The 22,578-nt window shown below is 33.2% G+C and overlaps 1 protein-coding gene across 12 annotated transcripts in view; it reads right to left on the bottom strand.

The window, feature by feature from the left end:
* LOC126693686 (receptor-like protein 7) overlaps positions 1 to 22,578 on the bottom strand; it is a 98,106-nt gene that overhangs the window by 25,751 nt on the left and 49,777 nt on the right. For 2 of the 12 annotated variants that reach the window (XM_050389806.1, XM_050389805.1), the window contains exons 1-2: positions 11,821 to 12,913; positions 10,658 to 11,728 (exon numbers count right to left, since the gene is read on the bottom strand). In XM_050389806.1, the coding sequence (XP_050245763.1) occupies positions 10,658 to 11,728; positions 11,821 to 12,820 (2,071 nt within the window). In that variant the 5' untranslated portion in view covers positions 12,821 to 12,913. Of the gene's footprint in view, positions 1 to 3,714; positions 4,097 to 8,003; positions 8,133 to 9,009; positions 9,102 to 9,187; positions 9,219 to 9,373; positions 11,729 to 11,820; positions 12,914 to 22,578 lie in introns of those variants that run through there. The other 10 variants (XM_050389811.1, XM_050389810.1, XM_050389802.1 and 7 more) reach the window with 10 other exon arrangements.

Raw genomic sequence — 22,578 nt, forward strand, 5'->3', positions numbered from 1 at the left:
AAATAATTTTGTTTTTCAAAGGAAGAGGCTGAACCCGCAATTGGATTCGCTTATTATTAACCAAGTCATTGAATTCTTGCACTGCATTGCCTCTCCTAGAGTATCGGTCCAAAAAACTGTTCAGAGAATTCATTGGGAAAAGCCTCTGGTTGGGTGGATGAAGCTTAATACAGACGGCTCGGTGTGTGGCAATCTGAGTGTGGCTGGTTGTGGGGGAGTGATAGGAATGATTGTGGGCTTTGGATTGGGGGTTTCTCCAGACGTATAGGAGTCACAAACAGTTTTATAGTTGAATTATGGGGTCTAAGGGAGGGTCTTATGTTATGCTGTAATCTCAACATAGTCTCTGTCATCGTTGAACTGGATGCAAGGGCTATTGTGGATGCTATTGGTAATGATCAATATGTAAACAATGCTATATCCCCTATTTTGGACGACTGCAGATAGCTGATCTCTCGTTTTCACCGGATTCTTTTCAAGCACTGTTACCGGGAAGCAAACTGGTGTGCAGACAGTTTAGCTAGTATGAGCATCAGCTAGGAAACTGATTTTGTTTCCTATGAGAGCCCGCCTGTGAGCACTCTTAAGGTTTATGAGGATGATTGTAATGGGTGTTACCTGTCTAGGCTGTGTCCTGTTTCTTTTGTGCTTTCTTAGTTTTTAATGAAATCGTCTTTTACCAAAAAAAAGATATCCTCCACCTCATTTTAAATCTATTATATATCCACTTGTCCATTATTACAAAAATAAAGTGAGGGTGTGATCTGAACTATAGGTATATGAAAAAAAAAATGATAAGATAATAATGAAGTGTCCAAAAGTCATAAGAACTTATCTATATCTATATATTATAATCTAAAAGTCAAAGAATAGTCTTAATATTTTCATGCTCATGTTAAGCCACATCATCAATCATAGTTCCATTTTTTTTTTTTTGATTCGTTCCTCTATTTTTTTTTATAACATTAAATATATTAAACCATCTAACATATTATTAGGAAAAAAAATTGCCATTCAAAATGAATATGTAATATCAATTGGTTAATATATTTATATTATAAAAAAAAAAAATTAGAAGAACAAATCAATAAAAAAGAAAAAAGAAAAAAAGATGATGTGTTTGATGATTTGGCCCATTCAATCTAATTTGGTCTATTTTGGTCCATTTGGTTCACTTTAGTCCACTTCAGTTCATTCAATCAACTTGGGCCAATTTTTGTCCATTTTGGTCCAATTCTATAAATTCGATCCATTTCAATCTATTTAGATAAACTTTGGCCATGTTTGGTCCATTTAGTGCATTTACATAAGAATGGGAAAAAACATGTTTGGATTGAGAGTACTTATTATAAATCCAAATTTATTAAAAATATAGATGACAAAAAGTAATATTATTATTTTTAATTGTTTAATTTAATGACATGTGGTATAATCTTTCTTTATATTCTTATTATTCCTTAGATGATATTAATATTTTAGTTTTTGAGTGAATTACACAATTTCAATGTTTTGATTTGATATGATTTGAATTTGAAAACCAATTTCTAAATCTGATAAAAATCAGGACAATACTATAACTATGGTTCTTGTAAGTACTCAGAAAATAGAGGCCTAAGCCCACATGGATTAGTGGTACCTTATCCTTCAAATCAAGCCCAAACAATAGAATTTTTAAAGAGAGTGAGAAACAAGTCCAAGTGCAATACTACACTAAGCCCAAGCTTAAGGCCCAAGAGTCCATAGTAATATATGGGTGTGATTTAAACAATGATTTAGGATAATATCCTCCTCCGGCAAGTCCAAGGATCAACTTCCAATATATAAATTCAATTTAAATTTTACACCAGACTATTCACCATTCTCTTTTCTATTCTAAAAGTCCTTAGAATGTTCATCCCCTTTTTCAGGTGGATTCCCTTCCTTTTATATCCCATTTCCATGCATCCCAACCCTCCACTTGTACATCACATGACATTTTTTAGGATACTTGTCCCATCAAGATTCTACTAAAAGTGGTGGAAAGAGTTGCTAGCTGTGAAGTTACTATTCAGAGGTCATTTCCAAATATATGCAGTTGATAAAGTTAGTGTAGGGCAGTGAATGCGGAGGTGGAAGGTATATCCATCAAGGATCCCACCATCCTTGCCCCTGCTGCTACCTTTTCTCCTCTCCTTAGATCCTCAAAGGATATCTTTTGTCCCGATTCTTTTACTCTCCTCGGGTGGACGAAGTCCTCAGAGCTCTTTTACCCTTTTGGGTCTAGATTAGGCAAGTTAATCCTCGATCTAGTACTCTTCGGTCCTCTAACTCCACACAGTTCTCATGCCAAACTAATGTCAATAAGTTGCAAAAGAGAATATGTATTCTTATATCACTTGCAGGGGTATATAAATTTAGGCTAAAAAAATCCCTCTTGACACGAGGAAACACTTGACAAATTTTCTTTTGCATTTAGATGAAATATAGGAAACAATAAAGTGATTACCCTCAAAAGAAGTGCATTTCATTTATACAAGAAGACCAGAAGCACACAAATTTCATGTGTTTAAACCGATAATGCTCAATTATTAAAGGGGAAAAACAATGTGTTTGTGCATTTATACGGTGGACTTCATTTAATGAATGGATGCTACTCAGGGGCAAAGAAAATGACTCAGTACGAGACCAAATTGATAGAACCTAATAGAAGATAGAAAATAAGTGTAAAATAAGAGAAGAATACTAGGATAACAATCTTACATACACACCTTATAGATGTTGGAGCTAATCGTAGGAGCCTATCTAGCTATATATATGTTTGCATCACCTTCAATATTAGATTCATACATGCTACCACATTTAATTGCTTGCTGATGTCTTTTTTATACAACCACATTTATTTGCTAATGTCTTTATTTTTTTTTTTTTTATAAGTAAAAATTTATACGTGTATTTCTTAAGATTATTAAACAATTAAAAGCCCAATGAAGCCCCTATCAAAAAAAAAAAAAAACCCCAATAAAGCATTTGGCTTATTCCAATGCCTTATGTGTGCAATTTGCCTCTTAAAACAAGGCCTCCAAGGATAGGAGCCTATCTAGTAATGTTTGCATCACCACCAACTTTCAGGATTACAACATTTAAAAGAACTTCATTCTGGTAAAAAACATTTAAACTTGGGGAGCCTAAACAGAACTCAAAGGAGCTTTCAACCAATTGGTTGATCAAGTCCCTTTGCAAAGCCCTTATTAGATGGTATCATGCAATTTTCTACATACTGCTCTCTAGTTGATAGAACAAGGTGAAATTTAACACAACTAGGCAGCATATTCACGTCCACAAAACACACACACAAACTGTGTTGGCAAGCATCTTCATTACAATGCAAGCATGGCAGACAAAATCAAGTGCTTAATCATTTCAGTATACACACTGAAACCAAATTGCATATCATCTAGAAATACTAACATAATAATGATGTAACTGCAAAAGGAGTTTTTTTTTTTTTTTTTTGATAGTTAAGAAAGATGTATATTCAAAAAACTGCTAAATGCAAAGTAGCACCAGCATATCAAAAGTACAAAAAAAGATGAAAAAGCAAAAACATAAAAAAAAAAAAAAAAAAAACACTAATTACAAAGAGAAAGAGAGCTAAGGAATAAAGGAAGAGAATCACTAGATGTGTCCCCGAGCCCTAGCCCAATCAAAAAGGGAACCAGAAAAAAGAGTAAGCAATTGGTCATCGGAGTTCAACATAAACAACTACAACTAGGCAAGGAGAAGCTTAACAAAATTGGGCAGCACATCCTTGTCCCCAAAACACACACACACACCCCCAATGTTAATGAGCTTCTTCATCACAATGCAAGCATGACAGTCAAAACTAAGTGCTTAATCATTTCTACAAATCACCCATAATTAGTATTTAATTTAGTAATATAAAATTGGTGTATCCACAAAATGAGTCCCAACATAAACAGCTACAATTCATTTTGGCATAATAAACTAATTCCATACCAGGAAACAAAACACCATCAAGAAGCTTTCTTGAAAATTATCTTTTGCCAAATTAAAGTCTATTACTGCAGCTCCTCACCAACCGTGTTTGCATAGCGTCCTGCAAGAAATTAAGACATGTAAGTGCATTCTTGTTTGTGATATAACACTAGAAGTAGATAAATAAACACCAAATAGAGTAGGGACCAAATAGAAAAAACCAAAACCAACCTACACTAATACTTTTGGTTTTTTAGAATGTACATATTAAGAAGCACTCTAAACCTTTACCACATGAACATGTGCACCTAGGATGGGGACCAGGGTAAATGATCTAGGCATATACCCATGCCAACAGGTACATAATAAGAAGATATCACATATATCATTGCTACAAAAGAATTATGAACCTAAGATTACTTTGTTCATCACATATTTTCAATAACAGAAAAATAAAAGGCTAAAAAGATGCTTAATACCTATGAACTCCAATAATTTTCCCTTTCAAAATGGACGCAAGAATGCTTGCCACGTCTACAGCCTATTGCTGCTTTGAACCAGGAAAAGTTATACCATTAAGAAACAACTTGACTAAGGGAAAATAGAAACTAAATGCAAAAGTTAACATCCTCCATAACAAAAAAAATATATGCAAGAATCACAAATTTAACCAAAATTTCTTGCCAACATCAAAAAAAAAATCATAAATCTCATTGCTACAAACAAAAATCACTCTTAAATCTCATGAGCCAAGATTGCTTTGTTCATCAGCATGTCCACAAAACTATGGCTGACGTAATCAATGGCTCAACCAGAACTTGCCACCAGATCTAGTAACCTAGTTAGGAAGTTATACCATTCATCCCTAAGTAACACAATCCTATCTTACTCTTACCCCCTCCCCAAAATTGATGGGGGCCAAAATAGGCTTGTTTGGCATCACCCTAGCTTGGGTGGATACCAAGTTAAAAAAGCCTAAAACCTGCTCCATCTAGCTAATTGTCATAATGACCCAAATGAGGCCAAGGTACTTGGTACACCTAATGAGGTTTGGTCCAGCATCTGGAAAGCAAACTGCCAGTAAAAATCATAACCTTAATTTGGAAAAAATTTCATGACAGCCTGCCAGTTAGAATGAATCTCATGAATCTGAGACATAGAGATATTCAGACCCCTAACAACTGCCCTTTCTTCCAAGAGGAGAATGAAACCACCTCATATTTCTAGCTTACCCCTCGGAAAGGGCTGTCTAGTTGGGATTAGATTTGTCCTTAGAAAATAATAGTTAGGATAGACTTCAGTAAAACACTGGTTAACAAGGTGCATCACAACTAATAAGTATAACTCCAAGACAATGTGGCCTTCTTGCAAGTGATCTTCACCACCCTATAGAAAATCTAGCTTCACAAAAATCAAGTCATCCATGAGAGAAACACCCTAATCCAATTGAAGTGGTGCCCACATACTTAGCTCTTGTTTGCAGGTACCATGATGCATACAAGAACAAAAACAGGCCTTAAACTAAGGAAAGACATTATGCATCCACCATTGAGTTTGTTAAGGTTTGGCAACTAAATGTCAAAGCTGCAGGGGCAAGGCACAAGAAGAATAAAAGGAGGAGACACACATTTAAAGCTAGAAATATAGCAGGGACCAGAATCTTTGAGGAATGGAACAATTCCAAAGCTAATTCCATAATGTTGGTACATCAGAAAGCTATCTTGAAGTAGCTCTCAAGGCAAAGGAGCTAGGATACTATTGACTAATAGTGCTCAACAATAGCAAGAACAAAGAGAATGCATGCAAGCACTTTCATTTCCACCTTCATGTCTGTGTACTAAATTAATATTAGTGAAAACTATAAATAAGATACTGATTCTATGCAAAGATTCATAACCCATCAACTTTTTTCTTTTCTTTCATAACTAAGAATAGTGGTACAGTACTAACTCAAAATAATTGAAAAATTGATTCCATACCATCCAAATTGTGAGTAGCACAAAAACATTAAATCAAACAACACTAAGAAAAGCATCAAGTGGATTCTCAAATTCATGCATTGAAGAAATGTATATTTAGCTAAGGGTAATTTTCACCATTCTATTACCTAAAGAAGCACCATAGTTTAGTTGTTGGATGCCTAAATGATTAAGTGCTTTCTTCCCAACAAAATCCATGTATTTCGCTTTCACTACTTTCATTATCACACACCACAAATGGTTCCTAAGAGCCCACTTCTGTGCAAATGGCTCAAATGCAATAAAGTGGAGTAGAGCTTAATTAACCGACTTCGTTCCATGTAGAGATTTATATAACAATAGAGTGAAATCACAAAAATTTAAGGTATAGGGTAAAATCATCCTATCATTCACTGCATCTTCTCTACAACGAAATAAAATGATTCCATTTTGATTCAAACCTCATAAAGATTGAAATTTCTATTAGGGCCTGGCAAGATGAAATAGAAGGTATCAATATCAAATTCTAATAAAAAGAACAAGACCCTTAGGTATTTTATCAAACACTTTGCATGAATGTAACAAATAATCATAATTTATGGGGGGAGAAGAGGGTGGTGTTTTTAGAGATTATATATGCAGCTTCTTGTATAGCAAATACTTATTTGATATTCAAGTAGACAACATAATTTTTTATTTTTTATTTTTATAAAAGTAAATAACAAAACTATTTAAAGATCAAAAAGGACAAAAGAAAATAGAAGGCAGAAAATACCTTGACTTTTGCCAAGAAGAAATGAATCATAGATCATAGATCTAATTTGGCTTTGGGAAACATGAATATATAACATAATAGGTTTTAGAATCAAAGATAAGCATAAACTTTCCCCCCTATGAATGAATGACTTTTTAAAGTAAACAAACTATACAAACATAGCAAGCAGCAAACTAAATAGCAACTGAAACCAATCGAACAGATAATTGAACTAAAACCCCTCAATTATGGTTATCATGCAAGATAGTGAAATGCGAACCCCCTCCCTCTCTTCCAAAGAATTACAACATAAGATTATTTATTAACAATTTTTTCATTCTCATTACAAACTCAACCTAGGCCTTAATCTCTCTTCTAGTCAAAAGCAGGATAGCCTTCTCAGACTTTACATTGCCGCTACATACAAGAGCATTTCTTTGAAGCCAAATATAATAAACCACCATAGACGAAGAGGGTTTGCATATGGTGCTTTCAAAATTTTTACCCTTCAACCAATCCATACCCCACAAAATCACTTAACACAAGATATATACCAGGGATTTTATTAAACATCATGACTTAGTCAGATCACTTTCAAGGAAACTGCTGCAGAAGATAAACCATGATAGCCCCATTTAAATGGCCTGCCTTGAGTGGAAAGTCAAATCACTTTCTACCACTTCATTTCAGGAGATATAGTTTTTATTTACTCCTAAGCTTATTTACAATAGAACTGCAAAGTTATGTTCTACTCACAACATGGCTTAATGCATTATTTATTATTCTTTAAGTAGAAGGGAGAAGATTTACCTAAAGAAGGAAGCCTAGCTTGGCAAGATGGAGGCATATTTTTTGAAGTCTGATTAATATGTTATAATTTTCTATGATGATGGGTACAAACTAGAGTCGGAATCATTATTAACAAAGGTAAGGGTCATTGAAGATGAATTCAAATCAAATGCATCATTAAATCCCAAACCTGGCCAACCTAGAGGTAAGAATAATCACTAGAATATGGATCACTAAAGCTAAGCCTAAATTGTAAAAAGAAAAAACAAAGCAAAACCTCTAGACTAATTGGACCTTTTAAGATTTGACCACACTGAGAATTACATGATTCAACATGCCTAGATAGATCTATATCATTTTGGTCATTGACAGTTGAACTTGAAACATCTAAATTTGTTTCTAATTAAATTTAATATCTTAATAGTAAGATACATTAAATAAAAATGCAAATATAGAAATTGAAAAGAAAAAAAAAAAAAAAAAAAAAAAAAAAAAAAAAAAAAGAAGGAAAAGAGATTGCATGCTACCGTTGAAATCTCAATCACCTTTGACTTTTAACTCCTAAATGATATGAACCTCAACTGTTGCAGAACATTCCTCAAATGTTGCATTTTCTTTTGCTTTCCATCCAAATCTAGAACTTCTCAATAATTAAACTGCACACAAAAAAAAAAAAAAAAAAAAAAAAAACTATAACCACAGGAGCAATGTTATCAATAAAAAAAAAAGTTAATTTAGTTAGAACATTAAGGTTTGGCTGCAAGGGAATTCAGGTTTGAATGCGCACTTTCGCTCTAGATTGTTTTGAAATGTCAAAACTAAGTAAGCAAATATAATCAAGGTCCTTAAGGAAAATCATAGATAACTGTAACTTTTTTTTTTAACAAATGAAACCATACAAACGGCAAACTCCAGTAGCTAAATGCTGCAACATCTAACAACAAAAACAGAGCAAGCAGGAAACTAAATGGAAGCTGCAACTAACCTTGCAAAGAATCAAACTAAGAGTCTAAAACCCTCAATTACGCCTATCATCAAAATTAGAGAAATGCCCTCCGCCCCAATTACAACTTGACTATTCACTAACAAAAAATTCTCTTTGCAACCTCAAACCAAGCCTTAATGTCTCCTCAAACTTTACATTTGGTACCAAGTATATACCTAGGATTTTATTAGACACCATGACTTAACTGCCATAGCCTCTTTGAGAAATGATACTTGTTGGAATATGGTTAAAAAATTAAATTGACCATTTTCTAACAACTTAAATTTTTGGAAAAATAGGTATTTTAATATGGTATATATATTACCATACAATCTCAATATCATCTTGAACCTTCAACCTAGTGGAATTCTCATTTTTTTTCTTTAATCAATCAAAAAGTGACAATATTCACATTCAACATGTATAACAAATGTTAAATATTAAGAAATGCATTCACCAAATAATCAAAAAATGGACAAATTTTTTTTTTTTGAATACACAAGGATATGGTTAACAAATTTAAAAATTAAGAAAGAGAGAAATAGGACCTTTGCGTTAGCCGTAGAGGTCTTGATCTGTTCAAGTGCACAGAAGTTACTGATATGTTTTGAAACATTGGAGGCAACAACCTCGAATCTTACTGGGCAAACAAATCAAATCAATAAAAGACAAATATTATAATAATAGAAAACCAAATTGCAAGGTGAAAAGAGATTTTGGGCTTACCAATTACTTCAACAGCAATGATGCCAACCAACTGCATTAAAATAAATAAATCAAACACTTATTTTATAAATAATAATTAAAAAGCCCAGCATCTTGATTTTCCGTTGAATGAGCCTTTGAATTTAGAGAAAAAGGGATAAGAGAGTGACAAAGGCACCCAAAGATGTAACTAAAGAGGGAGCATACCTTGGCATAGAATGGTGTCTTGTGGCTTTGAGGACTATGAAAGAAGTTGATATTCTCCTAAATAGCAATTCTGTCTCCATTGTTTAAAAAATGAAGAAGAAAGTGAATAAGGATGATGAAGAAGTGAGTGTTTAGAGAGGCTTCTTCTTTAGCCTAATATTGCCACATGGATAGGGCTGAAGGAGAGCTCCGCTTTCTACTGGGCTTCAACATTAGTGTCAAATTTGGAGTCAATTTCTATTTAGCTGTTGAAGTCAGATTCCCGCACACCCAGAATCTCCTCCTTGGTTGAAAACACCATGATCTAGAAATGAGGAAGACCCACAACAGATGCATCCTACATAGACTCCCAACCATTTTATGATGAAGTGGTTTCCGCAAATTACAACATGCCTTTGAAACCTTCTTTAAAAACTCTAGCAAAACCACCCACAAATTGTTTTGACTGGTTATTTTTTCCTCCATGTCTTTGGACATTCTTCTTCAGCCTTCTAAGCATGATATGTTACTCTAACTTGACCATCCTCACAATCCACTTTGGTTTTCCAATTTTAAACATAAGATATCCCATCAACATTCCAAATATCACTCCACATCCATAACCCATCAATATAGCTTGCCAACTAAACCCATTTTGAGGCTCTATATTGTCTTTTTGTTGTAAGGTCAATGGTGGTGGTTTCTTTGCCGCATAGCTATTGCACTTTGTTGACAACGGAAATCCACATAATCCCAAGTTTTCAGTGTATGAATCATTATCAAATGTATTAAATTGCTTTCCTGAAGGTATGTGTCCTGTAAGTTGGTTATGCGACAGATTTAAAACTTCAAGCCACGACAAATTTGCCAATTGCCTAGGAATCTCCCCGATAAGCTTGTTGAAAGAGAGGTCTAACCATTCAAGATTGCTCAAATTTCCAAATGATGATGGAATATAACCTGTAAGGTTATTGTGAGAAAAGTTGAGCCCCTTGAGTGATTTTAGCCTCCCAATTATCTGTGGCATCTCCCCACTAAAACTATTTTTTGAAAAATCAATGATCGTGAAGACAGTTTGGATTCTCACCAACTCAATATATAACCCTTTCATCATCACATTCAAAGAATCTTGATAATACCCCTCTCCCATATATTTTATTGCAACTTTTCCTTCATCCACATTTGTCATGGCTTTCAAAAATTTGAAATATTTTATTGGCAAAGGACCATTAAACTCATTGTTAGAGATGTCAAGGATTCGCAGATTTGGGAAAGGAAATTTGGTCTTAGGATTGCCTATACAACCTTGAAATTTGTTGGATCTTATGACAAGAACCTGTAAATTTAAAAGACCTTCCAACCAATAAGGGAAGGTTCCATTTATCTTATTACTTCCAAGATCTAAAACTTCCAAGTTCCTACAATTTGCTAAAGATCTTGGCAATGGCCCTTCCAATTGATTGCCATTAAGGTTAATATTCCTAAACTTATTTCCTGTGGAAAATGTTGTAGGGATGGTACCATGAAGGCTATTCATTCGCAAATCCAACACTGAGAGGACATTAGATTGTACCAAACACTTAGGAACCATGCCACTTAGGTTGTTATGAGATAAGTCTAGAACATAAAGGGAACTTGCATTGCAAATTAAAGAAGGGATTTCTCCAATTAATTTGTTATTGGAGACAAAGATATATCGTAGACTAAGAAAACTTAGATTGGGAAATGGTCCTTGAAGCAAGTTGTCACGAAGATCAAGAAAATATAATGAATCCCTCCCCACATCCCCCAACCATCTTGGAATTTGACCATAAATTTTGTTCTTGGAAAGGTCTAAGAGTAGTAATGTTGTTGTTGTTCTTAAGAAAATTGGGAATTCACTAATATTGCAAGAAGACAAGTTCAACAGTTGAAGATTGGGCAAGGTATAGGTGACATTATTGTTGATGCCAACTAAGTTATTATTTGAAAAATCAAGTAACTCGAGATTTTTGAGCTTTGAAAACATTTCTGACTCCAACATAATACTCAAGTTATTTGATGAGAGAGATAGATAAGTAAGGTTAACAAATCTAGATATTGACCTTGGTATAGAGCCCTGTAACTTATTATAACCCAAATCAAGATACTCCAATGAATTATACTTGAATTCATCAATCTCACCAATGAATTGATTATCATCAAGACTTAATGTCACCAAAGAGGGCAAATTGAACAACCAAGATGGCAGTGTCCCATTTAGGAAATTTGAACCTAGTGAGAGATCAATAAGATTAAAACCACTTACATGATTAGGAAGGGGACCAACAAGTTGATTATAGCCAAGGTGTAAAGTTGAGAGATTGGGCAAGTTCAATAGTGACAACGGTAGCAAACCTGTTGAAATATTTCCCAATAATTTAAAAAAATTGTTAGTTCATGCGTAAGTCAAAAACAACTAAAATTTAAAAGTGGCAATCGAATCTTACCGCTGAAATTATTAGATGACATATCCAAAGAAGTAAGTTTTGTAAGGTTTCCAAGTGATATTGGAATTGACCCAATCAAATTGCAATTAGCGAGATTCAAATGCTTCAAAGACTTCATATTGCTGATAAAATTAGGTAATTCTTCTGAAAAGCTTATAAAAGAGAGATCTAAGAATTTCAGGTAAATACTGCTCCAATTACACTTTGAAAAAGGACCCAAATCAAGATTGTCATTAAACCCTAGATCAAGGGTTTGTATGCTGGGAAGGCCGAGGAAGTTATTTTGGAGTTTTCCCTGCAACATACAGTCATTGAGACTAAGAGTTGTCAAAGAGGAGGATAGGTTCATCAAGGAATTAGCTCTGATTGAGGACATATCTGACCAATCCAGAAGAAGTTCCCTTAACTGAGTAAGGTTATAAATGACTCTTTTCCATACTGGTGTTTCAATTAAAAGCTCATCGTTGAGTGAAAGATCAAGTGAAACCAGCGAAGACAAATGAGAGATTTCGTTCGGGATTTTGCCAGAAAAACAGGAAAAAGAAAGGTTAAGATGAGTCAAAGTCTTAAACTTGCCAAACTCAGGCGAAATTAGGGATTCATTGAAGCAATTGCCAGCGAGATTCAAGGTCCTGAGATGGGGAAGAAAGAAGAGGGTACTGTTGGAATGAATGGGGCCATTGAGCCAACTGCAACTGAGGTCGAGGCCAATAACATGGCGTGTGGTTTGGTCACACTCGACCCCATCCCAACTACAGCATTCCTTATCTTCCTTCCAAGAGGCTGTCTTTGGATATGAATTATCACACATCTGAATTCTAGATGCGTAATAAGAAGGAGAAGCGGATCTGTGAAGAGAAAGAGAGCTATTAAAATGGAGTAAAGCAGAGCATGGTGAGATTGATGACAAGGAAGAGGAAAAAGACGATGGAAGATGAAAGAGAAAGGAGAGTAGAACTACAAGACAGAACAATTGATATTTCCAACCTAAACACCCCATTTGAATTTGATACCCAAAAAGAGAAAAGAGAAGGCAAAAGCAAAGCACTGTAAATATATCTGATGTTGTGAGCGAGGTGAGGGATGGGATGGGATGAATATAAAATGAAGATTTTATGTACTTCCGAGTCAATTGAAGTCTTTAAACGCAGTTACATAAAAAATTAAAATAAAATAAAATACTTTTAACACAGTTGACTTGACCATGAGGGTTGTTGGATTAGAGTCTCCAACACGCATGTGATCACACCCACCACTTGGATAGGAGCGTCCAAGAACAGTCAGTCAAGCTGACACAAATTACTGGAATTTATATTTCTTTTAATAACAAGTAATCCCCTTTTTCCTGCGTAGCAAAAAAATTGCACAACTCTTCATTACTAGTTTTTTTTTTTTTTTTTTTTTTCTTGAGAATGAACTCTTCATTATTAGTTGGATAGAAGTGATTCTCATGTATATGATGGTCATGACTCATGATATAAAGCATATTAATGTCATGTCAGTGTGCAATGATGAAGTCCTCACATTTTGATAACTTCCACAAATCATTGTTGAAACGGTCCAAACGACAAATCTCCACTATTTATAATTATATGGTTTTGATCCGGTCCAATCTGTTTAATTGTGAACCGTTCATTGAAACGGTTCTTTTACCAACATATGTAAATAAGTTAGTGAACCGTATGAATCGCGGTTGAACCGCCTTATTTAAAAAATGTAAACGATTCTCCAGTTCAGATCAGAACTTAAAAAAGCAAAAAAAAAAAAAAAAAAAAAAAAAAAAAAAACTTGTTAATTATAGTACCTATTATCGCCATTGTTAAGAAAATCCCAAATGGCAAAAGAAGACTCAATAATCTTTTCCAAAAAAAAAAATCCTTTTACAAGATCCCTCCAAATAGAAAAAGAAAAAACTAAAATTTGCTCTTACACAGCCGTAGTGTCCAGAGTGTAATAACTCAAAAGTTTGCCTCCACGTACAAGTCGTCCGACACCAGTCACAGCTTCAATCCTTGTCTTCTGCAGCCTCCCGTCGACGACCAGGGAGCAATGGCGCTGGGATCTCTATTTCTCTGACTGTTCTTGTTTTTTTGCTGAGAACTCTCATTTCATTCAGTCATTTGTTTGTTGAAGACTTGAAGCCTATCTATCTATTTGGTAAAAGTAGTTTCCACTTTCTAGCTTAGGAAATGACGCCGGCCACTTTGTGTACCACACTCCATCAAAGACCACAAAAAATTAGATTTCCCCTAATATTTGTTATATATATATATATATATATACTTTTTTTTTTTTTTGAAAAACAATATTTGTTATATTTAATTATCAGTTTTGTTGATATTTGTGTACCACGTCAGCTTTTTAATATTTTAGTAACATTTTATGTTAGATTTAAATTTGATAGCAATAGTTTATTATTTGTTTACTTCAATAGTAGTTTTGATAAATCAACTACATTTTTTTCGCAAAATAATTATTGGTTGATATTGTAATAATCATTTGATTGCACATTTATATATAGTGTAAAATATTATATATGTTTATATAAAAATATATAATATTTATATATTTATTTGAAAGATGTTATATCTATAACATTTTTACAATATTTTTACAACAAATCACAGTGGTTAGTTATTATTCGTTCAAATTTGAAACTAATACTAAGTTACTTTTTTGCTCCAACAATAACAACTAGTAACAACCTGCCACTTACAATTTGTTGTAAAAATATTGTGAAAATGTTGTGAACATATTATTTCTCAATCAATTATGATATTGTTATATGTTTTGTTTATTATGTTTGCTAAGGATTTCATATTTTTTATTTATCTTATGAAAGTTATGATATAAAAAATATATTTGAAAGATAAAACTCTATATTTATTTGGACTATTTTAGTCTTTTTTTTTTTCTTCATTTTTTACTAATTTAATATATTTATTTATATTTAAAATAAACATAAAAGTAATTATGATGTCATTATGATTCAATCTTGGTTTGACCTCGGTCTAACCTTAAAAACCTTAAACCTCTCTATTTTACGATTCATTGAATGATCCAAGTTTCAAAATCTTTCTGTTTTGTTCAATTATTTAGGTGATTGATTTTTCTAGATAAACTTTGGCTTTGGAATTTTTTTTTTCTACTAATTAAGCAAAGTCACACTTAGAAAGCGTTAGTTGGTAAGTCATTTTATTTTTGTTAATATTATTGATTTAGATGTTGAACTATGAGGTTTTGTTAATTTTTTTTTAATTCTTAGAAAAAAAAACATTTTCAAATATTAAATATAAATAACTTAATTTAGAAAATCTAGTATATTGACTGTGTTTGGATTGCGCGTTTGCGCGTCCACGTTCACTATTTCTGTGTTTTCCTTTTATTTTTTCTTTTTTTTTTCCAAGCCGCAATTGTTGACCAGATTTTCCATGAACAGTGCTCAGATGCACTGTTCATGGACCCACAAATTACACTTTTTAGCAACTTTTTCATTAAAAATGGGTCACACAGCACTATTTACACATTTAAAAATTATTTCGCTACAGTGTTTTCAGTTTCAGCAAAAATAAGCTCAATCCAAACGGACCCATTGTATCAACTATACCTTATTAGAAAATAATCACTTCATTTTAAAAAGGATTTGGGGTTTGGCACTTATAAATCTTATTTACTATTTTCATTTTCACTTAACCAAAAAAATTGCTCTTTAGTATCGTCACTCCCTAACATTGCATATCCTCAGTGTAGTTTTTTTTTTTCTGTTTTTTTCATTTGATGCTTTGTGACTAACTAATTAAGTATTGACAAACAATTTGAAACTTAACAAAAACAGCAAAAAAGACTTAGTCTCAAATAAAATAACTCTAAGAGAAATTTATTTTATTAAAAACTTACTATCTAAACTAAACAAACAAAACTTACCAATTAAGAGAGGAAAAAACTAAAAATTTAAAAGTAACAACTATTTATGTTACAAGGTGGATAGTTTGTTGTTCTTAACAACTATTTTTTGGAACCCAACAATTAGTTGTTCAATTCTTTTTTGCAGGGGCCAGCTCTTATTTTTTGGAGGGGCCAAATATTGATTTTAAGGTCTAATATTTTAAACAATTGTAAAATATACATACATTGCTAAGTGCAGCTCCGCCCCTGCATCTATCTATACGTTGTAAATCATAAGTGGCAGGAAACATGAACTGGGCTTGATAAATAAGCTTGCTCAAAGTAGATAACCAATACTGACCACCTCTTTCATTATAGAAGTAGTAAATGATTATATTGAAGAAAATTTGAAATGAGGACAAAATATTTTAAGAATAAAATGCTATGTAGTCAACTATTGCCTTAATATAATCGACAGTAACCACAGCCTAAATGAATTAATTTTTTTAAAGATAAAGCCACCTAAGTAAGTCAATCAATCAGGAAAAAAAAAATTAATAGAACAGTTCCATATCAAACAGTATATATTCATACCTAATGTATGATATGATCAATGCCAAGTATTTAGAAAGAACAAAATGAAAATCCATGAAATGCATTGGTGGCTTTATTTATTTATTTTTATTAGTAAGTTACACATGCACACAATGAGTGTTGAACCCATTACCCCACACTCCAACTAGCACTTCTAAGGGGAGAAAGAACCAGTTGAGCATGAGCTCATTCGCAACCCACAGCCTCACCTTTTAGGTTAAGCCAAAGCTGAATTTCTAAAGAAAGGATATCTTTCCAACCCCAAGAGTTAAGAAGGCTTAACCCTGACACTAAAGATACTTTCCTTCTTAAAATACTTAGCCATTAACACCTTAGAAAACAAAATATTTGAATTAGAAATAACTCCCCAGAACCGCTTTGCTGCCAAAACTGTTTTTAGATGAGCAGCTAAAATTCCAGTTTATTATATGAATTTTCTTGATCCCTACATCATGTCCTCAGAAAAGATTCCAAATCATTCTATCAATACAAATTGCATCATGCACTTTAACACTTTGTTTGGTTTGGAAGGATTTGGGAAGAAAAGAAAAGAAAGGGAAGGAAAGGAAATAAAATCCTTTGTTTGGTTAGGAGGGATTGGTGTGAAGGAAAGGAAAATGAAGGAAACAAATTCCTCCATAGCCCACCACATTCTTTCCTCCCAAATTGGGAGGAAAATGAGAGAGTACTTATGGTGGGACCCACCAATAAGGTGTGTTTCCCTCCATTTTTCCCTTACAAACCAAACAAGGGAAAGGAAAAACTTTATCCTTTCTCTTCCCTCTCCTCTCTCCTCTCTTCCCCCCTTCCCCTTTCCCTTCCCTTCCCTCCCTTTTGCTTTACCAAACACAGTGTAAAGCATGAAAAAAGGGTAAAAAGGCAATCAGCTCATAACAGTTATGATTAGAAATTTTACTATCATCCTGAGAGTGAGACAACAATTTTGCCTTCTATCATTGTGGCTTTTAAACTACTTTGCAACTACAAATTTAAAAAGCTGTCGTTTTCTGACCTGTATCTAAGTTAGACCCAAATACTTACTAGGTCCATCAACTTTTTCCACTTTAAGAAGAGCTAACACAGGGTTAGTCATTTAATAATACCTTGAAACTATCCCTCCGGTAAGGCCAGAGACAAGGATATATATATATATATATATATATATAAACAAACATGCACAAAGACTCACATTCACATATATCAGCAGTCTATTTGACTTCCAAATTTCATACTAATGTAAACTAAAGATTTATAGGGAAAAGAAAAGAAAGAAAGAAAGAAACTCTGACATCAAAATGAAAGACAGAAAGTCCCTTTATATTGTTAATGACATATTCATACATTTCCGACTAGCCTACTCAAATGATTTAGCAAAAGGCACAACTCTACTTATGCTTTTTGTCCCCCATAACGTAGGGAACCTTTCTAAAGAAGAGCCCACTGGACTTGCCTCTAACCGATAAAACTACAAGCAATTGACCTTGCCCTCCATAACCATTTGTTAGGCAATCTGGGGGCATTCACCCTTGACAAGCTAAGTAGTTTATACTGATGCTTTAAAAGCATAATCTTCCAAATGGGAACCAATCAAGTGTTCAGACAAGCGAGGTAATCAGCATGTAAGCAGATTGGTAAACGTGTTATGTGACCTATTTGCTCCCTTAGCAATTACAGTAGATCCAATACAATTCCAAAGCAATTCAACTAATTAATATCAATTGAAAAATAAGTTATTTGCCACTAGCTACAAAACTTGTTAGTCCACCACATAGAAAAATCTAAGCCAAAGGACCAACAGAAATTGACACAAACTTATCACATCCATGAGGAAATTTAAGGATCCAGGTTATAAGAGTCATCATAAAAATCAGTTGAATTGCTTGAGCTGGCAACCATCACCTGAGCTTTATGAACCAAGTCTCAAATAAGGATAGTGAAATCCGAGTTTCTTTCTCAAGTCAATGAACAAACAAAAAATATCTTAAAGTTTTCAGGTGCCAATTCCCAAATTCCATAAGATGACAAAAACTTCGTCAAAATGGGCCTTGAGCCACCAGTATTAGTAACAAAAATCCAGTTCAACTAAGGCCAAATGCTAGTCCCTAATAGCTAAGTTTGTGGTAAGGAACGACATAACCAAACTAACATTATATGTTAAGCAATAATTCACACCAAAACCCTTGATGAGAACACTAGAAAAGGAACTTCCATAAACTTACGTGTCAACGGTGTTGGAAGTGCCCTCATTAGCAAGGATCATAAAATCAGAAAATTTAAGCAGTATATTATTCATAATTACTTACAAGATTTGAACAAATGTGCAAAAGACAAACAGAATTTACAATATTTATCAATTTATTGGTGTAGTTACCCTAGAATTACAAATGTTTGTCATAGACTATTTGCAGTTACCCTCAAGGCCATTGTAGCTAAAGTAAAGAGCAAATATTTTCTAACATCATGTAGACATTATCATCAATCTTGATCAATCCAGTTCTTATCGTCCTTAGTTCATAGTGTTACATAGAGTAACATAGAAATGGGGTTTTAGTTTTAAACTAGATTTTGAGAGAATCAAGTTATATTTCTTTTTAAGTATGGAAGTTTTAAGTGGATGTCTTCTATTTACCTGGTTTTTCTCTTTATTGTATCCACTAGCGCTGGCCTTTTGCTTCTAATTCACTCAATTGTGCAATAGAAAATACTAACTCATTCACAACAGATTGAGAGAGGGTAAAGGGAAACACACAAAAAAAAAAAAAAAAAAAAAAAAAAAAAAAAAAATCAGAGTGCAATGGAGTCAACAAAACAATGCATCTGGAAGAGGAGTATAAACTAGACATTTTTATTTCATATTTCTTAACCAATCAAGCAAGTAATACTGTGTAGTAAGCTGCTTATCAATGAACATGGTTCTATGGAAATGTTTTCAGTAAGTTGAAAAACATCTAAGGCAATAGAAGATTTAAAATGTACAAGCAAAACCTTTAGCATAAACCAATCAATGTTGACAAAATGAGAAACTTTTTCAATAAATAATACAAGGCGAGCATGAAGAACATTTATTATCAATATTAAAACATGAAGTTAAAAGAGGTTAGAATAAAATTTCCAGCAAAGAAATAGTCGAGCCTATCAATCTAAAATTGTAAATTATAAGTGGCAGGAAACTTGAACTTTGCTTGATAAATAAGATCGCTCAAAGTAGATAACCAACATTGACCACTTTCTTTTATAAGTAAGTAATAAACGATTATATGAAAGAAAATTTGAAATGAGGACAACAAACAATTTTTAGTGCACATGCTATGTAGTCAACTTATCTATCCTTGATAAGCTATTTATCCTCAAGATAAAGCCACTTAATTAAGGTAATCAATCAGCAATAATAAGAATTCATAGAACAGTACCATATTGATATGCCAATTATACAAATATAAAAAACCCCTAAAAAAAAGTGAATGATATGCATCTTACCTATTTTCCTCAGTATGTTGAGTACTCTCAACATAAGAGTCAACAAAATTATACTCATATCCTAAAAGCCTAAGATCCTTAAACTTTTGGGTTTCAAGATCCAGTAACACAAGCTCCCCATCCATTTCCAACACAATCTTTCCATTCTTCGTAAAGCCAACTGGCTTCGGTATGTGTTTTCTTGTAAGGCAAACAATTTCACTGATCATAGTTAAACTCAAAGCATTGGTCCACGAGGAAACAACACCACATTGTTTCATCACCCACATATTCAGACCGAGACTTTCATACTCCTGCTAAAACAAGGCAATGGAATTCCCATAAGCTGGAAGTTCTGGAAGAAGTATTTCGCGGAACATTTCATCCCCCAAATCGAACACCAAAATAAAAAGATGGGATTTGTAATCAGAATTTGTCTCGACAGCAACCCAATGCAGAGCCCCATTAACAGTTGAGTGAAAATCAGCATCTGGGTCATCATCATTTTTGTTATGCAATGCGTAGACTTCTTTGTTATTGTCATTTGTGATGAAATCATAAGTAAAAAAATCCACCTTCTTTATTTTTTTTTTTTTTTGCCAACCTGAAGAAGAGGAGGTTTTTGCTTTTGTTATGGGAATGGTGGAGATGGGTGGAAATGAAAGCTGGGTTTTGGATTTGGGATTTCCATGTTTTTGAGAATGAGGTACAGATTATTATGCATTTGATATGGGTTGGAATCTCAGCAGGTAAGGATTCCCATCTCTCTTCGTTGTCTGACATTGCTGCTTGCTTAGCTTTGGAAGAGAGAAAGCAAGAAGACGAAGGATTATGGACTGTGGAGTGTAGTCTGTGAAGAGGAGCAAAGAATTTGGGCTTTTGGATATTTGGACGCAGCTAAACTTAAAACCCGGTCCACAGTGATGAGCATAAGACCCACCTGAAGGACCCATCCAAATACAATGTTAGAATTAAAATGTTTTTGATTATGAAATTTATAAGTTTTTCATTATAGAGTCCTTTGTTCATATGTGAATTTGCTTGATCTTTTTTGCAAGATATTTGGAATATTTGGATCATAAGCATAGTTTTAAAAATTGGATTGGTCAATTCAATCAGAAATTAAACCCTAATCCAATACGATAAAAACCTTGAAAATAGGATAAATAAATAAAAAGATTAAAAATTAGACCTATTTCCAATTTTTTTATTGTTATGGTTTTTAAAACCATGGTCATAAGCCTTCATCAAGAATGAGTCTTATTGTTGGATTTTTAATTTTTTACTTCTACTCCTTGAGTCAATAACCCACCTTTTATATATTCTTATGTTCAGTTTCATGGCTAGATAGCGAACAGCATGATATTCTATCATTAAAGTCAAAAAAAAAAAAAAAAAGCAAACAGCATTATACAAGTTAGTGATATCCTCCGCCTCATTTTAAATCTATTATATATCCCCTTATCCATTATTACAAAAATAAAGTGAGGGTGTGATCTGAACTTTAGGTATATGAAAAAAAAAATTATGATAAAATAATAATGAAGTGGCCAAAAGTCATAAGGACTTATCTATATCTATATATTATAATCTAAAAGCCAAAGAATTGCCTTAATATTTTCATGCTCTTGTTGAGCCACATCATCAATCATAGTACCATTTTTTTTTTTTTTGTTCCTCTATTTTTTTTTTATAATATTAAATATATTAAACCATCTAACATATTATTAGGAAAAAAAAATAGCCATTCAAAATGAATATGTAAAGTCAATCGGTTAATATATTTATATTATAAAAAAAAAATTAGAAGAACAAATCAATAAAAAAGAAAAAAGAAAAAAGAAGATGATGTGCCTGATGATCTGGCCCATTCCATCTAATTTGGTCTATTTTGGTCCATTTGGTTCACTTTAGTCCACTTTAGCTCATTCAATCAACTTGGGTCAATTTCTTTCCATTTTGGTCCAATTCTATAAATTTGATCCATTTCAGTCTATTTAGATCAACTTTGGCCATGTTTGGTCCATTTAGTGCATTTACATAAGAATGGGAAAAAACATGTTTGGATTGAGAGTACTTATTATAATCCAAATTTATTAAAAATATAGATGACAAAAAGTAGTAGTAGTATTTTTAATTGTTTAATTTAATGACATGTGGTATAATCTTTCTTTATATTCTTATTATTCCTTAGTTGATATTAATATTTTAGTTTTTGAGTGAATTACACAATTTCAGTGTTTTGATTTGATATGATTTGAATTTGAAGACCAATTTCTAAATCTGATAAAAATCAAGACAATACTATAACTATGGTTCTTGTAAGTACTCAGAAAATAAAGGCCCAAGCCCACTTGGATTAGTGGTACCTTGTCCTTCAAATCAAGCCCAAACAATAGAATTTTTAGAGAGAGTGAGAAATAAGTCCAAGTGCAATACTACACTAAGCCCAAGCTTAAGGTCAAAAAGTCCATAGTAATAGATGGGTGTGATTTAAACAACGATTTAGGATAATATCCTCCTCAAGCAAGTCCGAGGATCAACTTCCAGTATATAAATTTAGTTTAAATTTTACACCAAACTATTCACCATTCTCTTTTCTATTCTAAAAGTCCTTAGAATGTTCATCCCCTTTTTCTGGGGGGTTCCCTTCCTTTTATATCCCCTTTCCCTACATCCTAACCCTCCACTTATACGTCACAAGGCATTTTTTAGGATACTTATCCCATCAAGACTCTACTAAAGGTGGTAGAAAGGGTTGCTAGCTGTGAAATTACTATTCAGGGGTCATTTTCATATAAATGCAGCTAATAAGGTTGGTGT

The sequence above is a fragment of the Quercus robur genome, chromosome 7 (genome assembly GCF_932294415.1).
Source record: "Quercus robur chromosome 7, dhQueRobu3.1, whole genome shotgun sequence".
NCBI classification, from domain to species: domain Eukaryota; kingdom Viridiplantae; phylum Streptophyta; class Magnoliopsida; order Fagales; family Fagaceae; genus Quercus; species Quercus robur.